Below are 23,869 nucleotides of genomic sequence, written 5' to 3' on the forward strand. Positions count from 1 at the left end.
CAACCATTTTACTGATATAATCAGCCTTTTCATTTTCTTTTCTGGGAATCCATTGAATATCAATTGATGTTCCTCTTTGAATGCAAAATGAAAAAATAGATTTTGCTATAATATGAAGATTTTCTTTCATACTTCCCGAATTAACTATTTTGACACAATTTTGATTGTCAGTAAACCACTTTATAGTTTAAAAGAAAAAAAGGGCTAACTCTATAGCTTTCAGCTCTCTCCAGGTGGAGCTTTGCACCGTTTCACTACATGTCCACATCTTATGGAAAATCTTATTTTCTAATTCAACGGTGTATGCACCAGCGGCAATATTACTAGCATCTATATAATATGTATATGACAGCAGAAGATTTACTGTAATGACTTAAATTACGATAGTTAATGATAGTGACATTTTCTAACCAGAACTTTAACTATGATAAAACCTCGACGGGTTTGTACCCTGTAATGGGAATATCCCACCCGATTCTACTTTCAATTTCCATGTAACAGAACTTTGACATGATTCTAGCCACATTTCCGATTACGGGAGTCATTAAATAATTCTGCCTACCACCTGAGCTAAAGATCTAGCTGTAACATAGGGAAATTTAGCCAAAATGACATTCAATGAGGAAATCAAATCGTCAACTCGACGTTGAGTAATAGATAATTTGTATTCTTTCGAGTTCCAAACTATTCCCAACCATTCTAACTCAGTAACAGGTTTACAAACAGACTTCTCCTCGTTAATAAGGAAACCAGCATCAATCAAAGACCTTTTCACGAAGGACGATTGCTCATTACATGTATTTTCATCTGGACTCATGCCAAATCCATCATCTAAATACAAAACAACTTTTATACCGTTTTCACGCCAAAATTTTAGTAGTGGCCTTAAACATTTAGTAAAGATGTACGGAACGGTAGAAATTCCGAAAGCTAAAACAGTATAGCAATAAAATTAACCTTCCCACTGAAAACCTAAGAAAGTCTGTTGCTGTGAGCAGATGTCCAAGTGAAAATAACCAGATTTTAAATCAAACTTATACAGATACATATCTTTGTCAAAATATTGTATAGCTAACTTCCAATCCTCAATAAAAAAAAATTGTTCGCGCTTTATGTGTTTATTCAATTGACTCATATCTAAAATAAGTCGTTTCTTACCGGACTTTTGAGTAGCAACACTCAATGGATTTACCTCATATGGTCGAACTTTTATTACACAACCTATTTTGCATTGTACTGAATTACAAATTTGATTAAATGCTGGCTCCAGTCTGTCTGCACGGCAAATGCATATTCTAGTTGAGTCTAATTTAGTTGGCCAAAATTATTGTGTAGTTAGGACATGTATGTATTTGTCGGTTATAAAAGCTCAGAGAGCTTATGTTTATTTGTTATGTAACATGCCGACTATAAATAAAGCTTTGAATTGAATTGAATTGAATTGAATTGAATTGAATATTGTGTTGCTATTTTCCCAAAAACTTATTGTTAAATTAAAAATGCAGAAATGATCAACAAGACACTTCCATACTTCCTTGATATTTCCTGATAAAATGACAACCCATTTTAAGATTTGGCCCATGAAATGCCAACTTTCAACAAACTTTTCACTTATGGAGCACTATTAAAAATCATTTTTTTAAATGAAAAACTCGAAATGTTGTTTAAAATATTTGTTTATATAAATTTTTATTTTGTTGTGATTACATAATCCTAATTGTTGTATAAATTATAATATATCATGTCAGCAAATTAATAAATCGTTATTTGATTATTTTTTTTTGTTCGTCCAATGATTAATTTGTATACTAATAATTTCATAGATCGTTAACTTCAATAATAATCATTAAACAATAAAGACTTGAAGAAGGTGAAACCCTACCACACACTTAAATCATTTGATTTTTTTTTCAAGAGAAGCCATGTTTTTACAGGTAAGTATTTCAACAAGATAAACTATGACGATGAAACCATACCTATACATTCTTTAAGGACTTATCCAAAAAGATCAAAGTATAACTTGTCCAAAGATAAAAGGATTCAATAATTTTCTTTTTATGTTTTTTTTAAAATGTTCTATAAAAAGGCGATCTTCAAGATAACCATCATCATTCGATATTTTATTTCGACTCCTTCAACTCGAACGACTAGAAGTATAACCATGGAAGCTGCCTTATGTCAGGAACGCCTTGTTGTAGTCGAGCGCCGTTTTCGCAAAGCCTGTGAACAGATAGTCCATATGAATCACCGACTTGCAAACTTAGAACGACGATATAACAGAGCCAAGAATGAAGGACATAAGTCATTCCGGTATACCCTGCGTCTCCGGATAGCAGTAGTCGATGGGGTCCGTGAAGTTTACTATGAGTTTGCTCACCAAAAGGCCAAGGAAGCAGAAGAACTGAGAGGTGTTCTTAAGAGGCTGACCTGTTGATAATGTCGTCATAGAAGATTACAGATTCAGTGTCCATGTGACAAATTATAAAAGGCTCTTTTAAGAGCCACTTACACATTTCAAAAAGAATCAAAATTGTTGTTTGCACTTTAATATCTGTAATTTTGAGCATTTTTCTACAGAATGGACATAATATCAATTTTTGATTTTTTTTGGCGAAGTTTCCCTTTAAAACTTCCTTTTTTGCATAAAAAAATGGTTTTTTTTGTATAATCATGATCATGATGGAGTACGGCATCATTACCTAGAAACGGTTCTTGCATTGCTCCGTGACGCAGGTTTCCAAACTATATAAGTTGTTTTTTCCTGGGCGGCGAGTGTCCGTTTATGACGGGTATTCATAATATGATATTTAACATTTGGGATGTTCTTGGAAGTTAATAGATATCTATAATACTAAAATTACGAGGTCCAATTTGTCAGCCGTCATCACGTAAAAACGACGAATCAAAGAATTCAACTTTATATATAACTAATATAGTACTAAGGTGTAGATTAAAAATTACACCACTCCAGGCCCTTTTGTTTTCCACGTAATTAATATTGCCAATAATTAAGAAGTTCCGGGTCGAGTCCGATACCGATACCAATAGTATATTCACCTGTTACCTATTACCTTATCTGTACGTTCCGCATCTGACAGGCGCACCAACAAACGGTGTATTCAGGATTAATATGCTATATACACGGGTCATAATCACAGGGTTGACACTACTAAATTGTCGAATTGTTACCTATTGTAGTATTTTAATCAGTAAGACTTTCTAAGATAACAATACGAATACTAAGAATCTGGACTAAAAATAAGGCGTATAGGTACAGTTTTCAATTTGTTAGCGGGCATGACGTAAAACAGCGAATCAAAGAATTCAACTTTATTTATAACTAATATAGGTCAATGCTTTTGATTAAAAAATACTCCATTCCAGGACCTTTTGTTTTCCAAATAATTAATATTACCAATAATTGATAAGTTCCAGTTCGACGGGTTCAAACAGAAAGATTTGAAAGCAGAGAAAACTGTGTATCTTATAATCGGCATGACTTTATCAGATGATAATACTAATACTAAAATAATGCTTGCGCATAGTTATATACTTTGCGATATCACGGGTGTGTTCTAGTGTATTACTATTGTTGCCGGAAGTATATTTTTTGGTTCACAAAGTTGTGTGTTATTACTTAGTATAGATATTATTACTGTGTTATATATGATGTTTGCATTTAAGAATTGAATGCTTCTTTTTGTAAATTTATTGGGGTGTAAAAGCGTTGACCGAAGTACATTTTGTCTAAAAATGTGCGCACGGTCAACGCTTTTACAACCCTATAAAGTTACAAAAAAAAAAGCATTCAATACTTATAATTACATTTTTTAGCTATGATCATGAAAACACGAATTTTACATATTTTTTATTTAATTCACCTGTGCACTTTATTGTTGGACCACGTGTTTTCATGAATGAAAAGTTGTATTGAGCAATGCAACTGCTTACGGAATAAAATGTGATGTGCAGTAAGCCAATCAGAATAAAGTATTATAATGAAACATACATCTATTAATGTAATTATATGTATATATATGAGATTATTGTATTGTACTGAATTACAAATTTGATTAAATGCTGGCTCCAGTCTGTCTGCACGGCAAATGCATATTTTAGTTGAGTCTAATTTAGTTTGCCAAAATTATTGGGTAGTTAGGACATGTATGTATTTGTCGGTTATAAAAGCTCAGAGAGCTTATGTTTATTTGTTATGTAACATGCCGACTATAAATATAGCTTTAGTGTAAACAATATTTTATTCAGAAACAGATAAATAAATGCGAACATAAATACAATACAATGGATTGGAAAACAAGTGACAAGTCACTTATACAAATTCCTCTCCTTTTAAATGGCAAAATCAATTACAATGGACAGAAAATGTACAACTATATAATATAATATCATGGAAAAAGAAATCAAATGTAATGGAAATTAAAATATAATGCAGATAGTATTTTTAATATTGGGTGACATGTTGTTGGGCCAACAAGAATAATTATGTGAATCTCTTAGTTTTCAATATATAGTCTTGGACAATAAGAAAGTTCTTTTTATTGTCTATATCGGTAATGTTCGGATCCCCATATAGTAACGTATCTATGTTAAGTGTACCAACTAGGTTAACAAAGAGGGCTTCACGAGTTCGATGATAATTGGGACAGTTTAGAAGGAAGTGTTCTGAGGTTTCTATCTGTTTACATTTACAAAATGGGTCTGATTCCAAATTTTTCTGATACAAGTGATCCCTAAGACTACTGCTCTCGGTACGGATTCGGGCATGATATATCTGGCCTAGTCTACTGCCTGCATAATAATAATTTGGTATAGAATGATTTATCTTTAGAAATGCTTTAAGTGGCGCGATAGAACCAGCATTTTTTATATCTGGGGGGAGGCTATTCCATAGTCGAACTGTTGATGGAAGGAAACTTTTCATATGATAAGTAGTTCGACAGGGTACTGATGGAAAATTATTTGCAGAACGAGTTCTATACTGATGAATGTTTCTAAACTGATCGGGAAGGATATCATTTAGATAACATGGGGTCTTTCCATTCACCATATTATGAAAAAGTAAAAGTTTATGCTTATCTCTTCGCTGTTGAAGAGTCTCCCATCCGCATTCAGCCAAAAGTAAGCGTAGACTGGTGAGTTTTGTTGCACCAGTAACGATGCGTGCAGCATCGTAATTTACATGTTCAAGCTTTGCTTTTAAGTATTCGGGACAGTTATCCCAGACAACATCAACATATTCAAGTAATGGGCGAACACAGCTAAAATACATATTTTCAAGAGATCTTCTGTCTAGCCTAAATTTTAGGCGACGCAGTAAATATAGCTTTGAATTGACTTGAATTGAATTGAATTGAATATTGTGTTGCTATTTTCCCAAAAACTTATTGTTAAATTAGAAATACAGAAATGATCAACAAGACACTTCCATACTTCCTTGATATTTCCTGATAAAATGACAACCCATTTTAAGATTCGGCCCATGAAATGCCAACTTTAAACAAACTTTTCACTTATGGAGCACTATTAAAAATTATTTTTTTTTAATGAAAAACTCGAAATGTTGTTCAAAATATTTTTTTTATATAAATATTTATTTTGTTGTGATTACATAATCCTAATTGTTGTATAAATTATAATATATCATGTCAGCAAATAAATAAATCATTATTTGATTATTATTTTTTGGTTCGTCCAATGATTAATTTGTATACTAATAATTTCATGGATCGTTAACTTCAATAATAATCATTAAACAATAAAGACTTGAAGAAGGTGCCAAAATGAAACCCTACCACACACTTAAGTCATTTGATTTTTTTAACGAGAAGCCATGTTTTTATAGGTAAGTATTGTAGCAAGATAGACTATGACGATGAAACCATACCTTTACATTCTTTTATGACTTATCTAAAAAGATCAAACTGTATAACTTGCTCAAAGATAAAAGGATTCAATAATCTTCTTTTTAGGTTTTTAAAAAATGTTGTATAAAAAGGCGATCTTCACGATACCCATCATCATTCAATAATTTGTTTCGACTCCTCAACACGAACGACTAGAAGTATAACCATGGAAGCTGCCTTATGTCAAGAACGCCTTGCTGTAGTTGAGCGCCGTTTTCGCAAAGCCTGTGAACAGATTGTCCATATGAATCACCGACTTTCAAACTTACAACGTCGATATAACAGAGCAAAGAAAGAAGGACATAAATCATTCCGGTATACACTGCGTCTCCGGATAGCAGTAGTCGATGGGGTCCGTGAAGTTTACTATGAGTTTGCTAACCAAAAGGCCCAGGAAGCAGAAGAACTGAGAGGTGTTCTAAAGAGGCTGACCTGTTGATAATGTCTACATAGAAGATACAGATTCTTTGTCCATGTGACAAATTAAAAGGCTCTTTTAAGAGCCACTTGCACATTTCAAAAAGAATCAAAATTGTTGTTTGTATTTTAACCTTAAATAAGTAATATACAGATAGTTTAAACTGCAGTATTTGTTAGATTTTCAAAAAGTTCATTTAAAATTTTCTAGAAAAAAAGTTTAGCGGAACAATGTGTCTTACCTTTTGCTTTTGCTTGTTAATGAAAAGGAGACATGTTTACTTCAAAATCTAGTGTCTTAATGTAAAAAAGATTAGAACTTATTAATTGCTCTAATAAGTAGGAAGAAACCCCAGTCAGTAATGTTTTGGGGCAGTTTAATGTAATTTTACAAAGTTTTCAGTTTACAAATCTTTAGTCATAGCTTTTACCTAAATATTGAATTCATTTTTTATGCCCCATAAAATGCCTCATTTATGGGCATTATGTTTTCTGGTCTGTGCGTCTGTTCGTTCGTTCGTCCGTCCGTTCGTCCGTCTGTCCCGCTTCAGGTTAAAGTTTTTGGTCGAGGTAGTTGTTGATGAAGTCGAAGTCCTATCAACTTGAAACTAAGTACACATGTTCTCTATGATATGATCTTTCTAATTTTAATGCCAATTTAGAGTATTAACCATTTTCGCGGTCCACTGAACATAAAAAATGATAGTGCGGATGGGTCATCCGTGTACTGGCGACACATTCTTGTTTTAAAAATGTCTATTCATTAGTACATTACAGGAAAAAATTCCAGAAATCAAAATATATACTTTAGATGGTACCTCTTTTTAAGCAGAGTTCTGTAAAAAAAACAATCCTGAGAAACCGTGTAGATATGATCAAAGGATATTATTGTCTAAAACCTAGTCCAGATGGACGAACGTTGCGCAGGGGACAAAATTCAATATGCCTTTTTAGATAATGAGTTTGTAATTTCATTATAACATTGACTGACACTCCCTCAAATTTTTAGCATGTTTAGGTCTTTTCGTGTTACATAGCTACTTGTCTACATGTTTATCTGTCATATGCCTTTCGTTCTCGGTTTATGCCGTTCCCGGTGAAAATCCATTTAATAATGCGCATTAACACAACAGAATTGTTTCAAAAAGTTTCAGTGTTGGAATTCATTGTACTAAAAGTTACCTTTTCATATCTTCTATTTTGGCTATTTGGCATGTTCCAAATTAAAGTACTTTAAAAGTTAATATACGAGTCTTAAAGAAAATTTCGTAAAGTGATGATATTTAGAATTCACAATCTCTCCATATATATTATTGTAAAAATGTATCATCTATAATACTAAAATTACGAGGTCCAATTTGTCAGCCGTCATCACGTAAAAACGACGAATCAAAGAATTCAACTTTATATACAACTAATATAGCACAAAGGTGTAGATTAAAAATTACACCACTCCAGGCCCTTTTGTTTTCCACGTAATTAATATCGCCAATAATTAGGAAGTTCCGGGTCGAGTCCGATATCGATACCAATAGTATAATCACCTGTTACCTAGAATGAAATTCAAAACAGTGTGGCTGTGGCCATTGATTGACACATTAAAGTCATCCATTGACTGGGACAATTTAGGTGAACGTTTGTATGTAACGACCACTGATCACTATGTACTTTTTAAAGACACTTAAACTATGGGGTCACCATAGGTTCTCAACACCTTAATAAAGTAATTCGAAAAATTAATCAGAAATAACACGATGTATTGATTTATATCAATTATATAAATCAAAACATAAAGGTTATTCCTGATTAATTTTTCGAATTATTTTATAATTAAAGGCGTTAAGAAACCTTTGGTGACCCCACAGTTTAAATATCTATCGTAGGTACGTCGTGAACAGTGGTCTTTACAGACAAACGTTCACGTAAATTGTCCCAGTCAATGGATGAATTTAATGTGTCAATCAATGGCCACAGCCACACTGTTTTGAATTTCATTCTATTACCTTATCTGTACGTTCCGCATCTGACAGGCGCACCACCAAACGATGTATTCAGGATTAATATGCTATATAAACGGGTCATAATCACAGGGTTGACACTACTAAATTGTCAAATTGTTACCTATTGTAGTATTTTAATCCGTAAGACTTTCTAAGATAACAATACGAATACTAAAAATCTGGACTAAAAATAAGTTTAAATTTGTTAGCGGGCATGACGTAAAACAGCGAATCAAATAATTCAACTTTATTTATAACTAATATAGGACAATGCTGTTGATTAAAAAATACTCCATTCCAGGACCTTTTGTTTTCCAAATATTTAATATTACCAATAATTGACAAGTTCCAGTTCGACGGGTTCAAACAGAAAGATTTGAAAGCAGAGAAAATTGTGTATCTTATAATCGGCATGACTTTATCAGATGACAGTACTAATACTAAGATAAGGCTTGCGCATAGTTATATACTTTAATTCAGTCACGGACCCGCGATATCACGGGTGTGTTCTAGTATAAATTAAATTGCAACCACTGATTTTGTGGCGTACTGAACCAAACTATTGTCTCTATATAAAAAAAAATACAAAGGAAGAACAAAGCTATCCGTTGCGAAATTTTCAGAAAACCTGATTCATTTAAAATGAATGAAAAATTAGCTAAAGGAAAAAGCTGTTCGATAACGGTGTTACCTTAGCCTGTTTGTTTGTTGCAATTTATGACAACACACATGACTATAAAATTTGAGTTTCTCTGGATTCCAAGACGGAAAAAGAATTTAGAATTATTAAGATGGAACAGTATTGTCCTGAGAAAAATTAGTATTGTGTTGCTTTTTTCCAAAAAAAATCTTATTGCTAAGGGAGCTACCATTTGATTTTTATTGGGGGGGGGGGGGGGGGGGGCTAGGGGGAAAAATTTTGTCCTGCATTTTTTTTTTTAGCTGTAATCTCTGTCCTGCCTTTTTTATTTTTCACTCTGTTCGGTCCTGCCTTTTTTTTTAGTTTATCCTGACTTTTTTTTACCTAAATTGTCGTCCTGACTTTTTTTTTTGCAAGTGTCTCATCCTGCCTTTTTTTTTTTTAATCAAAACTCCTGTCCTGCCTATTTTTTTCAAATTTCATCCTAAGTTACGTTATAATTTTTACAGCGGCGTTTTCACAAATAAATAAATAAATATGTATTTCTATAGGTTAATTCCATCGGCTAAGATGAAATTTGAAAAAAATAGGCAGGACAGGAGTTTTGATTAAAAAAAAAGCAGGATGAGACACTTGCAAAAAAAAAATGTCAGGACGACAATTTAGGTAAAAAAAAGTCAGGATAAACTAAAAAAAAAAAAGGGCAGGACCGAACAGAGTGAAAAATAAAAAGGCAGGACAGAGATTACAGCTTCTTTTTAGGTTTTTTAAAAATGTTCTATAAAAAGGCGATCTTCACGATACCCATCATCATTCAATAACTTGTTTCGACTCCTTCAACATTAACGACTAGAAGTATAACCATGGAAGCTGCCTTATGTCAGGAACGCCTTGCTGTAGTTGAGCGCCGTTTTCGCAAAGCCTGTGAACAAATAGTTCATCTGAATCATCGACTTTCAAACTTAGAACGTCGATATAACCGAGCAAAGAAAGAAGGACACAAGTCATTCCAGTATACCCTGCGTCTCCGGATAGCTGTAGTCGATGGGGTCCGTGAAGTTTACTATGAGTTTGCTCACCAAAAGGCCAAGGAAGCAGAAGAACTGAGAGGTGTTCTCAAGAAGCTGACCTGTTGATGTTTACATAAAAGATTACAGATTCACTTTCCATGTGACAAATTATAAAAGGCTCTTTTAAGAGACACTTACACATTTCAAAAAGAGTCAAAATTGTTGTCTATTTTTTTCCTGGTTTATGACATCCCTTCAAATTACAGACATGGCTTATACTCTATGGTTATCAGTGTCAAAATCAACATGCAAATTAAAGTATAAATATTTTAATATATTCTTAAATTTTCAGTTTTACAGCTAAGTATATTAATTGTACAGCCGGACAGCAAATCTCATAATAATTACGGTTCTGTTAAAATAATGTCATACTTTCTTAAACTTTAAGTAAAGTTATACAGATGGTGTAAACTGCATTTTTTTATAACTTTTATTCTAAATTATCTATAAAGATATGTTCATAATAATCTTTTCATAACAAAATAAAAATATATAAAGTAGCTAAGCTTGTCTTTCAAATTAATTTAAGTGTCACGGTTCCTGAAATTCACTGTGGTAATATACAATTTAAATCGCATATAAAAAAATCAATAACTGGTACGTCTTGTGGTACATAGTTTCAGCCCATACGCATGGTGGAAACAAAGCACTACATGTCATCAACATAGGTGACTAAAGCATAATCAGCAAAAGCTTCTACTTTTTTCTCTTTTGGCATATCTTTATTAAATATTCAGTAAAGCAATTAATAAGTTTTCTTCTCTCTCTTTACATGGACTGTCTAATACATTTCAAGTCATTTCTCTCCATATGCTCATCTGCATGGTGAAATATATTCGAACATATGATACTGTTTAAGCCAAAAATAAGAATAAATATATATTAATCATTAAAATATTTAAGATAGATATGTGGACAGGTAAATTGGCGCAAATGAGTTCCGAATATTGGCGCAATTGATACATTTGGAAAACAAAATTTGGCGCAAAGGATACCCCTGAAATACAGTAATTGGTGCAAAAGGACTGCTGCCCTTCAAACATCAAGAAAATTTCGCACCCAAAGGCGTTCTTAATTCAGCCGTGGTCCCTAAACAAACATGCGTACTAGTTCAGTGATAATGGAGGCCATACTAAACTCCAAAACATATAATTGAACAAAAATTTAAAATCATACAAGACTAACAAAGACCGGAGCCTCCAGACTTGGGACAGACGCAAAAATGCAGCGGGGTTAAACATATTTTGTGAGATCTCAACCCTCTCTTTTACCTCTGTCCAATATAGAAAACCAAACACACAGCAATACGTTATATAAAACTCAGTTTGAAAGAAGTATGAGTCCCATGTCAGAATCGGTAACAAAAGAAAGTGGGCAAAATGGCAATAATACATAAATTAACAAAGTACTACTATAGCAGTTACTGACGTGCCAGCTCTAGACATCAATTAATAAAAAAAATACGCAGAAACTGGGAGATAAAGTACTTTTTTTTTTTAATTTACTCATTGGGTTTCGGAGATAAGTTAGTGCAGAAATGCGCATAATTGAAATTTTTAAAAGCATTTAGATTTCCGAACCATTTACCTTATCATATATAGTCCTGCAGTCACATGAGTTATTTGTGTCTTCTGAATAACTCTTCCGTCAGAAACGTTTGTTTTCAGCGAAAGAAAAATAATATACACTAAGACACTACCATACTAGTGACCTCAGACAATATTCTGTTGTATTTATTTTGATCATAAATATTCTATTTTAGTTTTTTTATCAGTGTTTAATTTCAGATTCTGTCAATTTAGTTGGGTTTGCACCTATTTTCGACATGAAATTTTAGGTAAGGCATTACAGTGTCTTGTGTAAAATTGACACAACAAGTAACAGAAAATTCTTATCAATTAACCGATTTATTCATATATTGTATTTTTCTTTTATTATTTAATGTCTATTCCATTACTGTATTTAAATCAAAATTCGAAATGGAGGTAGAGCGACTTAAATATTTTATCCTTTTTACCTAGTAAGATGCCTCATGAAACATACTGCTTTTCAATAAAAAAAAATGTATCCTATTATTTTGATTGACTATAAGCCTAATTGTACATCCCAATTCTTTTTAAAAGAATCTAGCGACTTATATATTTTGTACGAAAACATATAAAATTTCTTCATAAACTGTTTCTGGAACAATAAGTACAAAATACTTTTCTGGAAAAATGAAGCCATACCTTTACAAATTAACCTAATAACTTTAAAAGTCGAAACCCTACCTATACGTATTTCTGTTGCACTTCAAAAGTTGTACTTGCGGGGAGATAAAGGGGATTACTAAGGTTCTTTGATGTATGTTATCTAACATGGGGTGTAGGTATAAAATACGAGGTTCTTCTGTGGTCATCATCATTTCAAGTTTTCTTATAACACACATCGAGATAATATTACCACATTAGTCACAATCATGGAAGCTGTCTATTTAAAAGTACGCCTTGCAGTGGTCGAACACCACTTCCTTAAAGCCTGTCAGCAAATTCAGCATCTGAACCACCGACTTTCCAACCTAGAGCGAAGATACAATAAAGCTAAGAAAGAAGAAAATCGGCCTTTCAGGTACTTATTGCGGCTCCGAATAGCAGTGGTTGATGGTCTCCGTGACGTTTACCACGAGTTTGCTTTCCGAAAGGCTAAGGAATCCGAATATCTCAAAAGTGCAATGGTGAAGCTAAGCTGTTAATGAGACTACAGCAGTATGTCGGACTGACAGTTTCGAAAAGGTTCTTTTCAGAGCCACACACATATTTCAAAAAGAGTCTGAATTGTTGAACATATATTTATCTGAGTTTATAGTTAAATAAATGATTTGGTTAATGCTTGAAATTGCTTTATCTTAATTTGGGTCCCTTGAAACTAATAACGGTATGTTGCATTGCCAATGAACGTTTGACATCGCCAGTACTGAATTAATCTACTCAATTCGGTTTCAATCAACTTGGTGGGTGCAAAACTAAAGACACAACATATTATTTTATGTAAGTAAAACATCTCAGTATGGAAAAACCATAAGTAACTAAGATTCTCTTCAAGTTGAATTCCAAGTTTTACCCATCACCGAAATAAATTAACAATGGGTTGACTTTTATATAAAATTGATTTATAGAAATACTATTTCAGTGATTGGTGTTGTTCAGTGGCAAATATTTCATGGATATTCGGGACGATGAAATATCAAACTGTTGCGCCGTTTCACGTTTTTCTAACGCCCTAGATCATATCGTGACAAGAATTACATGTCACAATATCCATACGTATTTTTTTTCGTATTTCTTTTTACTTTTCGGTCATTGTTCTTTTATTTTACCAAATCGAAATAGAATCAATGACTTCCCGTTAAGACTGAAGTATATTATAAGATTGAAGCATTTTCTTTTTTTTTAGATAAACTCTTATCTTAATTTACTTTTAATTTGATATAAACCATTTGTTAAATGAAAATTCAGCACTGCACTATATTTTGAACGCAATCATTGAATTTCATTGGTCGTCATTTCAATAATCAAGCTTTATAAGTTATACAAATTCTCGATTATTGGAAACAGCAAAATAAAACAAGAAACATTCCAATAAATATTTCTGATTAAATATAAGACATTTGTGTGCATTAGTGTTGTTATGTAAAAATATTTAATTAGACTAAATATGAATATAATTGTTACAAAAACAGTAATTATATACTGAAGTGCTTCAAACGATTTATTTACATTCTTATGTTTAGGTCTAGACTTAGAAGCCATTTGAGATATATTTTCATGTTAATGCTGGAATATTTATATATTGGTCCAAGATTAAAGAATGAAGTCTCGACAAATAACACTTGAGTAAATTTAAAATGAGTGAATACAGAAGGAATCTAATATTCTTTGTTCCGTACGACTCTCTTTGTAATCAAACAGGATAAAGCAACTCGACTTATGATGAATACATATATAATGATAACTTATCTGTGAGAACTAATATTTAGTATAGCAGTAATTGTTGTCAAAATACCTTTATTTTGACCATGCATAGCTTATTTTCATATTTCACAACAAGCAAACTCGCAGCAGTAAAATAAGACATGGGAGGATGTTTTACTTGAGCACTCGAAATGAATGGCACATAGTTGCTCTTTTCCGCAAATTCTACCAGAGACATATAATATAATATATATATATATATATATATATTATTATACGTCTCCGATTCTACCAAGTCAGGACTATAATATCAATTACTAACAGTTCCAATTACGATTACCTGAGCTGATTTTCTAAAGTACTATCCAGTATATATATATATATATACTTAAAATGCGAAGGCCGAAGTTTAAGTGTACTTTTGTAGTGGTTAAGGTCCGATAAACCCAACCAATAAATAGATACAAACCTTGTGACCATTCCATACACCTATTGCCAACAGTATGTGAGAAAATACACCTCCAAAAAATATTCCTTTATGAAAGAGGTCAAGGTCAGATTAACCCTACCAATACAGTTGACCTATTGCTTAATGTATCCGATAAACATGTAACTTTGTTAAACCAGGAAAACTAAATGCTAAGCAATGAGTTGTGGAAGTGAAGTAAGATCATTCCATACACCAAATACAGTTGCCCTACTTTTTATAGTATCCAAGAAAAAAAAGAAGCTAATAATGACCAATGACCGATAGAAATTCCATATAATAGTATTAATACACCAAATAGAGTCGACCTACTGTTTATAGTATCTAAGAAACAGACTTAACCCTAAAAATATTAATTGTTCACTGATTGATTAAATTAACTAAGAGCAAGATGGATTCTGTTTGAAGGTCACTGAGATCTTGAAATGATTCTATATATCAATTTAGTTATATTATTTGTCATAATGAGTGAACCAAGAGTGCACATGCGGAAATGTTTTGCTTTCTTTACTTATCATTGATATTATGTTGATAGTCCTAAATATAAAGCTTTACTACAACTATCACATAAACTAAACATGATAAAAGAAAATGAAGTCAAGGTCATATAAACCAAACAAGAAATACATGTACACCAGTCACCTTACAATCATTCAATACACTAATTGTAGTAGACCCATTTAGTTTCTAAGAAGCAGACTTAACCAAGAAAACTAAACATTGACCAATTAACCATGAAAATGAGATAAAGGTCAGATGAACCCTACCAAGGAGACGTGTACAGCCTACAATCCTTCCATACAACAAATATAGTTGACCTATGGCCAATAGTTTAAGAAAAAACAGACTAAAACTGAACTATGAAAATGAGGTCAAGATCAAATAAAACATGCAAGACTAACATGTCATAATAAAATATTTCCATTCACCAAATATAGTTGACCTATTGCATATAGTATAAGAAAAAAAGACCAAAACTCAAAAACTTAACTTTGATCACTGAAACATGAAAATGAGATCAAGGTTAGAAGACACCTGCCAGCTAGACATGTACACCTTACAATAATTCCATACACCAAAATATAGAAGACCTATTGCATACAATGATAAGAAAAACAGACAAAAACTCAAAAACTTAACTATAACCAATGAACCATGAAAATGAGATCAAGGTCAGATGACACCTGCCAGTTGGACATGTACACCTAACAGTCCTTCCATATCGAATATAGTAGGCCTCTTGCTTAAAGCATCCTAGATATGGACTTGAACACCAAAATTTAACCTTGTTCACTAATCCATGAAATGAGGTCGAGGTCAAGTGAAAACTGTCTGAAGGGCATGAGGACAGTGCAAGGTACGTACATACCAAATATAGTTATCCTATTACCCATAATAAGAAATTATTGCGAAAAATGCTACAGGGTAATTATTGCAATAACTGAAACTGACATTTTGAATTTTTTTTTAAATCAAACAAGATATTCTGAATATTGCAAAAAATTAAAATCGTATTTTAGTCTAAAATGACAAAGTTGCAATAATAAATGCACGCAATATAGGATACCAATGGAACAATCCAAAACAAAGTATGTAAACGAAAGACAATCAACAACAAAAGTAAAAAGTAAAAAAAGTAGTCAAGAAAAAATTAGACAAGCACTAGACATTATGAAACCCTTTATAGCTTTCTGCTTGCTGTGAGCCAAGGCTCCATTTGGAAAATTGTACTTAAACCAATAATTGCTAGCTTTTTATACATTGTGACCTGGTCAATGGCACTCATACCACATCTTCTTATTATATCAAAGATAATGGAGTACAATGTTAGACTATTTTGCTAAAAAAAAAATCAAATTGTATCTGTTATTGAATCTGTTATTGAATTTGTAAGAGATGATAATTCAATCATCAAAATCATGAAATGATCATGTGCAGATTTTAATCTGTGCAGAATATGTGAGTAATAAAACATTGTACTTAAATAATAGCACTTTAATAAATAGATATGAATGACATTATTGTTTAAATGTTTCTATTGCACTATTTCTTCCCAGGATCTTCTTTTAGAGTAACTGTCCTGTTAAATATCATCTGAAAAATAAAAACAGATTCAAATGGATAGTTGATCCTTGATAATACAAAATAGAGAATTAAAATGATTAAATTGTTGATATGTTCCAAGAAAATACATAGAATCTTAGTTTTGTCAAATTGTCAAATTGTGAATTGTTCTGGCACCGTAATCTTTAGACTTGGGGGAGATAATCATTTCAATGTTCACTCATTATTGGTTTTGACTATAGGACAACATAATCAGGCAGAGGATTATGATAAGTTCCACTTGCAGAACACCTATTATAGCACTCAAAAGGTTTCATGTGATTTTGTATTACACAAACTTTTAGTTACTGTGTTGTCTACTGCTTTCATATCACATGTCATTGTGTATCTCTGTTTTTGAGAGTTTTGGTTTTTCATTGAAGTACAAATGTAGATTTTTATATTTCCATCATAACAATTCATTTGCACACTTATTTTGTTTAACTTTTATTTACTGAAAAGTATATGTAACTAACTAAAACCGTTCAAAATAAGTTAAACTGGCTGGATGATATTGATGAACATTTGTGCCAGGAAACTGGTATAAGTGGGAGGTTAAGCTAGCTATAGAACCAGGTCTAACCCATAAATCATCTTCCAAAATTCTTTTTAATGCCTGTATCATGTAAGGAATATAAAAAAAAGTTTTTCCATTCATTGTATTGATTTAGTCTAACGTTTAATCTTGTCAATTTTTATGGACTATCTCTTTTTCAATTTACCTTAGTTTTAGGTATTTTTGTTACACTTTTTTTTTTATATAAAATTCACTGAAGAAAAACAAAACTTTATTTGTGGAATCTAAGAAAATTTATCTTAAGATGTGAATATATCTGACATTTAGAATAATTGTGGTATCAAATCCAAGTGAAAGTATCTCTTTTAACTACTTACCTTAGAATGATGCGTGTCTGTGTCCACACTAAAGAATCCAACACGTTCAAATTGGAACTTGTCAAAATGTTTGGCACCCTTCACAGATACATCAACATAAGCATTGGTTACCACTGACATTGAATTCTGAAATAAATTATCATATGACCAGAATTATAATGTGATTAATTAACACATGGTTTACTTAAAAATTGTAAAATAGGACATAGGCTTGAAATTCAAGATTAATCAAGAAAGGCTTCAAGAAGATTTTTTTAAACAGGAGTTTTTGAAATTTTATCAATTTTCCAAAGTATACAAAAGCACTCATTCATCAAGACATGCAACTTCACTTGTAGATAATGTTTTGCTCTCTCTGAGACTACATATTGATGCACCTTAGCTTGATGCCAAAAAATAGCATGAAAACATTATTTTGTTACTTTCTTTTTCCGATATCCCCACATATCCATGCATAAAGTACTTTTTGGTGAAATACATTTGTTTTAAAATATGAGTCTAACAAATTGAGACCTTATAAATTCAATAGAGTATCCCTCATTTCATTGATTCATTTGGCCGCAAACATGTGTTGTATGTGGTCAGGATTATAGTGTACTGTTTATGGAGATAGTAAGGAGTTTTAATCTGGAACTTGCACATATCCCCTCAAAGTACCAAAAAGGTCAAATGACTATTTCTATAATATCAACCTTTGATCTGCATCTTGAAACTAAAAAAGTCCTGTTCTTAAGAATAAAACTATCTCAATATCAATATATCTAATTTCATAAAAAAACCAGATGCTCCGCAGGGCGTAGCTTTATACAACCGCAGAGGTTGAACCCTGAACGGTTGGGGCAAGTATGGACACAACATTCAAGCTGGATTCAGCTCTAAATTTGGATTGTGATTAAATAGTTGACACAGCATAGGTTTCTGACACAGAATGAATGTGTTCTAATGAACTTAAAATTTTTGTTTTCTCTTAGAGCAATTCACTATGCTGTTGAATATTAATCCTCTCAAAAAAATGTTTGAAGAAATTTTCTTTTTTATTTATGAAATTTCAAATGAGAAAAATTGATCCCAATTTTTTTAATCACATCCCCCTTTCCCTTATTCCAAAACTAATCTCAATTAAAATTTCTAATGGCGTTTGCAACAATAACTACTCATTTAAATACATCATAAAATATTAAGATGTAAAAAAACTGCTTGTTATCACTGAATGGTAAAGATTATTTTAATTTATCAGTTGGTAGTAAAAAGTGAATATACATTGTATATTGTATATAACAAAGATTTAAGTTGATTCTGGACAAAGAAAGATAACTCCAATTAAAAAAAAATCTTGCTATTGCACAATATTTTGCAATTAGATATTTCTTGCTTACTATTCTGGACAAAGAAAGATAACTCTAATTAAAAAAAAATTTGCTATTTCACAATATTGTGCAATTAGATATTTCTTGCCATTGCGCAATACTGTGCAATTGAAAAGACTTGTTATTGCACATTACTTAATATAATAATTTTAGATCCTGATTTGGACCAACTTGAAAACTGGGCCAATAATAAAAAATCTAAGTACATTTTTGGATTCAGCATATCAAAGAACCCCAAGATTTCAATTTTTGTTGAAATCAGACTAAGTTTAATTTTGGACCCTTTGGACTTTAGTGTAGACCAATTTGAAAACAGGACCAAAAATGAAGAATCTACATACACAGTTAGATTTGGTATATCAAAGAACCCCATTTATTAAATTTTTGATGAAATCAAACAAAGTTTAATTTTGGACCCCGATTTGGACCAACTTGAAAACTGGGCCAATAATCAAGAATCTAAGTACATTTTTAGATTCAGCATATCAAAGAACCTAACTGATTCATTTTTTGTCAAAATCAAACTAAGTTTAATTTTGGACCCTTTGGACCTTAATGTAGACCAATTTGAAAACGGGACCAAAAGTTAAGAATCTACATACACAGTCATGACAGTTAGATTCGGCATATCAAAGAACCCCAATTATTCAATTTTGATGAAATCAAACAAAGTTTAATTTTGGACCCTTTGGGCCCCTTATTCTGTTGGGACCAAAACTCCCAAAATCAATACCAACCTTCCTTTTATGGTCATAAACCTTGTGTTTAAATTTCATAGATTTCTATTTACTTATACTAACGTTATGGTGCGAAAACCAAGAAAAATGCTTATTTGGGTCCCTTTTTGGCCCTAATTCCTAAACTGTTGGGACCTTAACTCCCAAAATCAATACCAACCTTCCTTTTGTAGTCATTAACATTGTGTTTAAATTTCATTGATTTCTATTTACTTAAACTAAAGTTATTGTGCGAAAACCAAGAATAATGCTTATTTGGGCCCTTTTTTGGCCCCTAATTCCTAAACTGTTGAAACCTAAACTCCCAAAATCAATCCCAACCGTTCTTTTGTGGTCATAAACCTTGTGTCAAAATTTCATAGATTTCTATTAACTTAAACTAAAGTTATAGTGCGAAAACCAAGAAAATGCTTATTTGGGCCCTTTTTGGCCCCTAATTCCTAAAATGTTGGGACCAAAACTCCCAAAATCAATACCAACCTTCCTTTTGTGGTCATAAACCTTGTGTTAAAATTTCATAGATTTCCATTCACTTTTACTAAAGTTAGAGTGCGAAAACTAAAAGTATTTGGACGCCGGACGACGACGACGACGACGACGCTGACGCCAACGTGATAGCAATATACGACGAAAAATTTTTCAAATTTTGCGGTCGTATAAAAAACCAACATGTTATATTAATTTTAAGTACCCTAGCGCTTTTATGGATTTACTTTTATCAGAAACTCACAAAGCCAAATATTTGAATCCAAGAATTTATAAGAACCATAACAATTGAAGAGCTATATTACCAAAAAGGACCTAACAAATTAGGTTTTACTATGCATTCTAATAGGGGAAGGTAAGAAAGAGCCTTTTTATGAGTGCTCGTTTTGAAAAATTAAAATAAATCTTTTGAATATCATCCAAGAGATAAGTACCAGATGTTATTTTGTGATGAAAAAAAATTATTTACATATTTATTAGCTTTAGGGATCAAACCTTATTGAATGCATGACAGAATTGCAATCAATCTTTTTGATTTCTTAGATATGATATAAAATTAAAATCAATTTTATCCCAATGAATAAATAAAAATTGTAAAAACTGCTTCTCCAAACCATGTATCTGCACCTGTACCATATATTTATATGTATAATCAGTGTACCAAACATTTTGAAAAAACTAAATGTAGAACAAACTTGAGCAATGTCAGGAAAGTATGATGAGGTGGTTGATTTGATGCTAACCTTCTCACATAAATGCATCTGTATGTAATTTAAGATTATCTTATATCACAGAAAAAGAAATAAGTACTTTGATGTAAAATTTACTCCAATTCAATAAAGCATTAAGAGACAGAGTTAAAGAATGACTGTTAGAAATTTTCAAGTTTGAGTGTGGAAAGAAGATGGGACAGAGGAAACGGGCTGATTACCAAGTATAAATGATGCTTCATCTTACATTATCTAAGATATGAAATATGAGAAATTTGTCCCACCATAAGTGAAGCATAAAGAGGAGTTAAAATTCTACTCTGGGTGCCTGCTGATCTTCTCCCTTGTATGCACATGTATGCAACATAACATAATCCTACATCTTGCCTTGGGAGATAAATCTTCATCAATACTATATCAGTAATACAAGCATGAACTGTAGATATAGTTGATTTATTTTTGATTTGGACCACAAAATTTTAACACATTCAATACAGAGTAATGAGGGGCGTAAAGGAAGGATATCTGCACAGAAGAACGCGAAATAAAATTGTCATTTCACAATGAACTAATTTAAAAATTTTCTGCACATTGATCTTTTTACTGATTGCACGAAACCGTGAAAAACGAACCTTTTTCACGACTGCACATGAACTAACCAGATGCTCCGCAGGGCGCAGCTTTATACGACCGCAGAGGTTGAACCCTGAACGGTTGGGGCAAGTATGGACACAACATTCAAGCTGGATTCAGCTCTAAATTTGGATTGTGATTAAATAGTTGACACAGCATAGGTTTCTGACACAGAATGAATGTGGTCTAATGAACTTAAAATATTATTTTTGCCTTTGAGCAATTCACTATGCTGTTGAATATTAATCCTCTCAAAAAAATGTTTGAAGAAATTTTATTTTTATTTATGAAATCTGAAATGAGAAAAATTTACCCCCCCCCCCCCATTTTTTTTTTTACATCCCCCCTTTCCCTTTTTCCAAAACTGATCTCAATTCAAATTTCTAATGGAGTTTGCAACAATAACTACTCATTTAAATACATCATAAAATATTAAAATGTAAAATATAGTGCTTGTTATCACTGAATGGTAAAGATTGTTTTAATTTATCAGTTGGTAGTAAAAGTGAATATACATTGTATATTGTATAAAACAATGATTTAAGTTGATTCAACTACTATTCTGGACAAAGAAAGATAACTCCAATTGAAATATCAATTATATATCTATAATACTAAAATTACGAGGTCCAATTTGTCAGCCGTCATCACGTGAAAACGACGAATCAAAGAATTCAACTTTATATATAACTAATATAGTACAAAGGTGTAGATTAAAAATTACACCACTCCAGGCCCTTTTGTTTTCCACGTAATTAATATTGCCAATAATTAAGAAGTTCCGGGTCGAGTCCGATACCGATACCAATAGTATATTCACCTGTTACCGATTACCTTATCTGTACGTTCCGCATCTGACAGGCGCACCACCAAACGGTGTATTCAGGATTAATATGCTATATAGTATTACACGGGTCATAATCACAGGGTTGACACTACTTAATTGTCAAATTGTTACCTATTGTAGTATTTTAATCAGTTAGACCTTCTAAGATAACAATACGAATACTAAAAATCTGGACTAAAATAAGGCGTATAGGTCCAGTTTTCAATTTGTTAGCGGGCATTACGTAAAAAAGCGAATCAAAGAATTCAACTTTATTTATAACTAATATAGGACAATGCTGTTGATTAAAAAATACTGCATTCCAGGACCTTTTATTTTCCAGATAATTAATATTATCAATAATTGATAAGTTCCAGTTCGACGGGTTCAAACAGAAAGATTTGAAAGCAGAGAAAACTGTGTATCTTATAATCGGCATGACTTTATCAGATGACAATACTAATACTAAAATAAGGCTTGCGCATAGTTATATACTTTAATTCAGTCACGGACCCGCGATTATCACGGGTGTGTTCTAGTATTGTATAAAACAATGATTTAAGTTGATTCAACTACTATTCTGGACAAAGAAAGATAACTCCAATTGAAATTGCAATTAGATATTTCTTGCTATTGCGCAATACTGTGCAATTGAAAATATTTGCTATTGCACAATACTGTGCAATTGAAGATTTCTTGCTATTGTGCAATACTGTGCAATTGAAAATTTCTTGCTATTGCACAATACTGTGCAATTGAAGATTTCTTGCTATTGCTGAATACTGTGCAATTGAAAATTTCTTGCTATTGCACAATACTTAATATAATAATTTTGGATCCTGATTTGAACCAACTTGAAAACTGGGCCCATAATCAAAAATCTAAGTACATGTTTAGATTCAGCATATCAAAAAAGCCCAAGAATTCAATTTTTGTTAAAATCAAACTTAACTTAGTTTAATTTTGGACCCTTTGGACTTTAATGTAGACCAATTTGAAAACGGGACCAAAAATTAAGAATCTACATACACAGTTAGATTTGGCATATCAAAGAACCCCAATTATTCAATTTTTGATGAAATCAAACAAAGTTTAATTTTGGACCCCGATTTTTGGACCACCTTGAAAACTGGGCCAATAATCAAAAATCTGAGTACATTTTTAGATTCAGCATATCAAAGAACCCCAAGGATTCAATTTTTGTTAAAATCAAACTAAGTTTAATTTTGGACCCTTTGGACCTTAATGTAGACCAATTTGAAAACGGGACCAAAAATTAAGAATCTACATACAAAGTTAGATTCGGCATATCAAAGAACCCCAATAATTCAATTTTTGATGAAATCAAACAAAGTTCAATTTTGGACCCTTTGGGCCCTTATTCCTAAACTGTAGGGACAAAAACTCCCAAAATCAAACCCAACCTTCCTTTTATGGTCATAAACCTTGTGTTTAAATACATAGATTTTTATTTACTAATACTAAAGTTATTGTGTGAAAACCAAGAATAATGCTTATTTGGGCCCTTTTTTGGCCCCTAATTCCTAAACTGTTGAAACCAAAACTCCCAAAATCAATCCCAACCTTCCTTTTGTGGTCATAAACCTTGTGTCAAAATTTCATAG

The 23,869-nt window shown here is 32.1% G+C and overlaps 1 protein-coding gene across 1 annotated transcript in view; it reads right to left on the reverse strand.

Moving 5' to 3' along the window:
• Positions 1-16,462: 16,462 nt before the first annotated feature.
• The window catches only part of LOC143049852 (glutamine--tRNA ligase-like), a 48,779-nt gene continuing 41,372 nt past the window's right edge, over positions 16,463-23,869 (reverse strand). The window contains exons 22-23 of the mRNA XM_076223603.1: positions 17,486-17,611; positions 16,463-16,582 (exon numbers count right to left, since the gene is read on the reverse strand). Coding sequence (XP_076079718.1) covers positions 16,532-16,582; positions 17,486-17,611 — 177 coding nt within the window. The 3' untranslated portion in view covers positions 16,463-16,531. The remainder of the gene's footprint in view (positions 16,583-17,485; positions 17,612-23,869) is intronic.

The sequence above is a fragment of the Mytilus galloprovincialis genome, chromosome 1 (genome assembly GCF_965363235.1).
Source record: "Mytilus galloprovincialis chromosome 1, xbMytGall1.hap1.1, whole genome shotgun sequence".
Classification (NCBI taxonomy): Eukaryota; Metazoa; Mollusca; class Bivalvia; order Mytilida; family Mytilidae; genus Mytilus; species Mytilus galloprovincialis.